Genomic DNA, 3,183 nt, shown 5'->3' with positions numbered 1-3,183 from the left:
TCTGTTTTGTTTAGGAAGCAAAATATCAAATGGTCAAATAAAACATGCAAGGGTAAATTAAAAGAAAGTCATCATATATTACAATATCCCTTCTGATAGTATAAGAAGAAGTTCCACCTGAGTTAGTTGGAAACTGTCCGTGTGTTTTCAACAGACACAGCCAAACCAAGTGCTTGTTTACAGTTTTGTGCAGGAAGGAGTTTCATTTTCAGCATTGGTGTCACTGTTGCAGAGATCTCTGCTATTGGCTTGAGAGAAACTTGTGCAACAGACCCATATAAACCCCTTCTAGGGACATACTCACTGTCTATTGATGCAGACATGAGGATGTGGACAACTTTGTGTGTGGCCATGTACTTCTTTGGAGCAAGTAAGAATCAGTAGAGCCCTGACATCTGCTCTGCTGCAGAGAGAATGTAGCATTCTTGGTTTCACTGTGTTTTTGTTTGTCTTATAGGAGCTAAAATCACCCAAACTCCAGATCTTGTGTTGAAGGAAGATAAGCAAGCTACTCTGACATGCAGTCAAAATGACAATCATAATTATATGTTCTGGTATCTGCAGCAGCCAGGGAAGGGGCTGCAACTGATCTATTATTCCTTTGGTGCAAACGACGAACAAGAGGGTGACATTCACATTGGATACAAAGCTAAACGATTAAACACTTCAGACTTCCGTTTGGATATTGCATCTGTGAAGATGAACCATTCTGCTGTCTATTTCTGTGCCAGCAGTCAGAACACAATATTTGAAAGTCATTTGCTTTCTTTACATAAACTTCTGTCCTTTTCAGCACCTTCCCTCAGAAGGGAGCAGCTCTCAGCACAGGAAAAGGGTACCTGGGCCAATAGCTTACTTGCAAAGCAGATGTTGCCAAGGAGCTGCAACAAGAGGCAAAATAGGTCTTTGGAGTGTAGGCTAATAGCTGACCTCTTCTTTTCTTATCAGTAATTTATTCTCTATCTCATGAGAACAATCAGTGAAGTTATTTAACCAAATGCAGACATGAAATAAGGGAAATGGAAACTACAATCTACACAGCCACAAATTATTGGCCCACTATGCCATTTTCTTACCTGACACATAACATTTACTTGAAATACACATATGCCTAAGATTCAAATACTTCAGAGAGAGTGACTTCAGGGCACTGGGCAAATGGTTGAGGGAACTGGGACACACATGGTGCTTTCTTCTATTCCTTCAGTGGTGGGAAAAACTGAAAGTAACAGGAAAACACAACTGTGTAACACATGGCTCAGAGGCTGGTGCCATCAGTGCAATTTGGGGTTCTTTGACAACGGGTATTTTCACATGGCACCAGGTGTTCCGGCCAAAAGTGGAGTGGAAGTGTCACCAAGGGGAAAGATAGAAGATTCTTAGCCAGGAGTTAGTGGGGCTTGTTCAGAGGGCTTTAAATAAGGGTTGAACGGGGAAGAGACCACTCTTCCACCCCAGGCCCACTACAGATGAGCCATGGGGTGACAAGAGGGTGAGCATTAGCAGGGGTCATAGGCAGGCCTTTGAACTAGATTCAAAAAGGGGATGGGCAAGTAGGATGGTGTGCTAGTGCCATCTCAGTTGAGATGGGGGATAGAGATATAATGGGAAACAAAGAGGCAAGGGTTATTGATGGTTGAGAAACCATGGAAACACCTGAGAAGGGTCAGGTAGGAATTAGGGCCATGCCCACAAAGAGGTGATGGGATCCCTAGGCCACCTGAAGTGCATCTATACCAATGTGTGCAGCATGGGCAACAAGCAAGGGGAGCTGGAAGCCATGATGCCACAGGAAAAGCTCACGTGACTGGAGTGTCACGACTGATGGCTACAAGCTCTTCAGGAGGGAGAGCCAAGGAAGGAGAAGTGGTGGGATGGCCCTGTATATTACAAATTGTTATGAATGTCTAGAACTCAAATATAGTGACAAGGCTTAGGCAAGGCCAGCAAGGCTCATATTGCTTTGGGAGTCTGCTATAGACCTCCCGACCAGGGCAGTGAGGTGAATGAACTCTTCCATAATCATCTGGGTGAAGTCTCGTGGTCATTTGCCCTTGTTCTTTTGGGGGATTTCAACTTGGTATCTGGTGGTATAACAACACAGCAGAGAGGGAGCAGTCCCAGAGGTTCCTGGAATGTGTCCAAGATAACTTCCTGACACAGCTGGTGATTGAACCAACCAGGCAAGGTGACTTACTCGACCTGCTCTTTCTGACCAGGTAAGGGCTGGTGGGGGGTGCAATGGTTGGAGGCTGTCTAGGGTACAGCAACCACGAATTGTGAACAGTTCTCTGTTGTTAGAGCCAGGAGGGGGAGCAGCAACACTGCCACCTTAGACTTGCAAAGCCAAACTTGTTCAGTAGCCTGATTGCCAGAATCCCTTGGGAATCAGTTCTGGAAGGTATAGGGGTCCAGAAAGGCTGGATGCTCTTCAAGAAGGAGTCTTGAAGGCACATGAGCCCATGTGCTCTAAGGTGAGCTGGCGGCATAGAAGACCAGCCAGGCTGAGCATGGAGCTTTGGCTGGTGCTCAGGGAGAACAAGAGGCCTTTGAAGGAAGGGTCAGGCCACTCAAAAGGACTGTAAAAATGCTGTGAGTCTCTTCAGGGAGGGAATTTGAAGGTCCAAAGCCCAGCTAGAAATCAATCTGGCCTCTATGGCAAAGGAGAAGAAGAGCAACATCTACAAATCCAATGCCCTAAGCTAGAGACCCGGGACCAGGAGCAGAATGAGTCCCGCACAATCCAGTAGCAAATGGTTGGTGACCTCTGCACCATGTAGATGTGCACAGATCTGTGGGGCCAGATGGGGTGCACCCAAGAGTGCTGAAAGAGCTGGTGGGAATACTCACCAAGCCACTTCCCATCATTTATCAGCAGTCCTGGCTGACTGGGGAGGTACCAGCAGACTGGAAATCAGCCACTGTAACCCCATATATAAGAAGGGACAGAAGGATGATCCAGGAAATTACAGGCCTCTTATTCTGACTTCAGTACCAAGGAAGCTGATGGAGCATAACATCTCGAGTGCCATTGTGCAGTACATTCAGGACAACCAGGTGATCAGGCCCAGTCAGCATGGGTTCATGAAGGGCAGGTCCTGTTTGACTAACCTGATCTCCTTTTACGACAGGGCGACACACTTATTAAACAAGGAAAGGGCCGTGGCTGCTGTCTACTTTGAC

General features: G+C 46.5%; 1 gene segment (V, D, J or C); it reads left to right on the top strand.

Annotated features, from left to right (window-relative positions):
* Nucleotides 1-321: 321 nt before the first annotated feature.
* Nucleotides 322-754, top strand: LOC104389755 (the record flags this gene model as incomplete). The annotated part of the segment is given in 2 exon segments: nucleotides 322-370; nucleotides 458-754. Coding segments are annotated over 2 exon segments (346 nt in total), but the record flags the coding sequence as incomplete, so codon positions are not given.
* Nucleotides 755-3,183: the final 2,429 nt, after the last annotated feature.

The sequence above is a fragment of the Chaetura pelagica genome, unplaced genomic scaffold (assembly GCF_000747805.2).
Source record: "Chaetura pelagica isolate M959 unplaced genomic scaffold, ChaPel_1.0 scaffold120, whole genome shotgun sequence".
Lineage (NCBI taxonomy): Eukaryota > Metazoa > Chordata > Aves > Apodiformes > Apodidae > Chaetura > Chaetura pelagica.
This window is presented reverse-complemented; position numbering and strand designations above follow the sequence as displayed.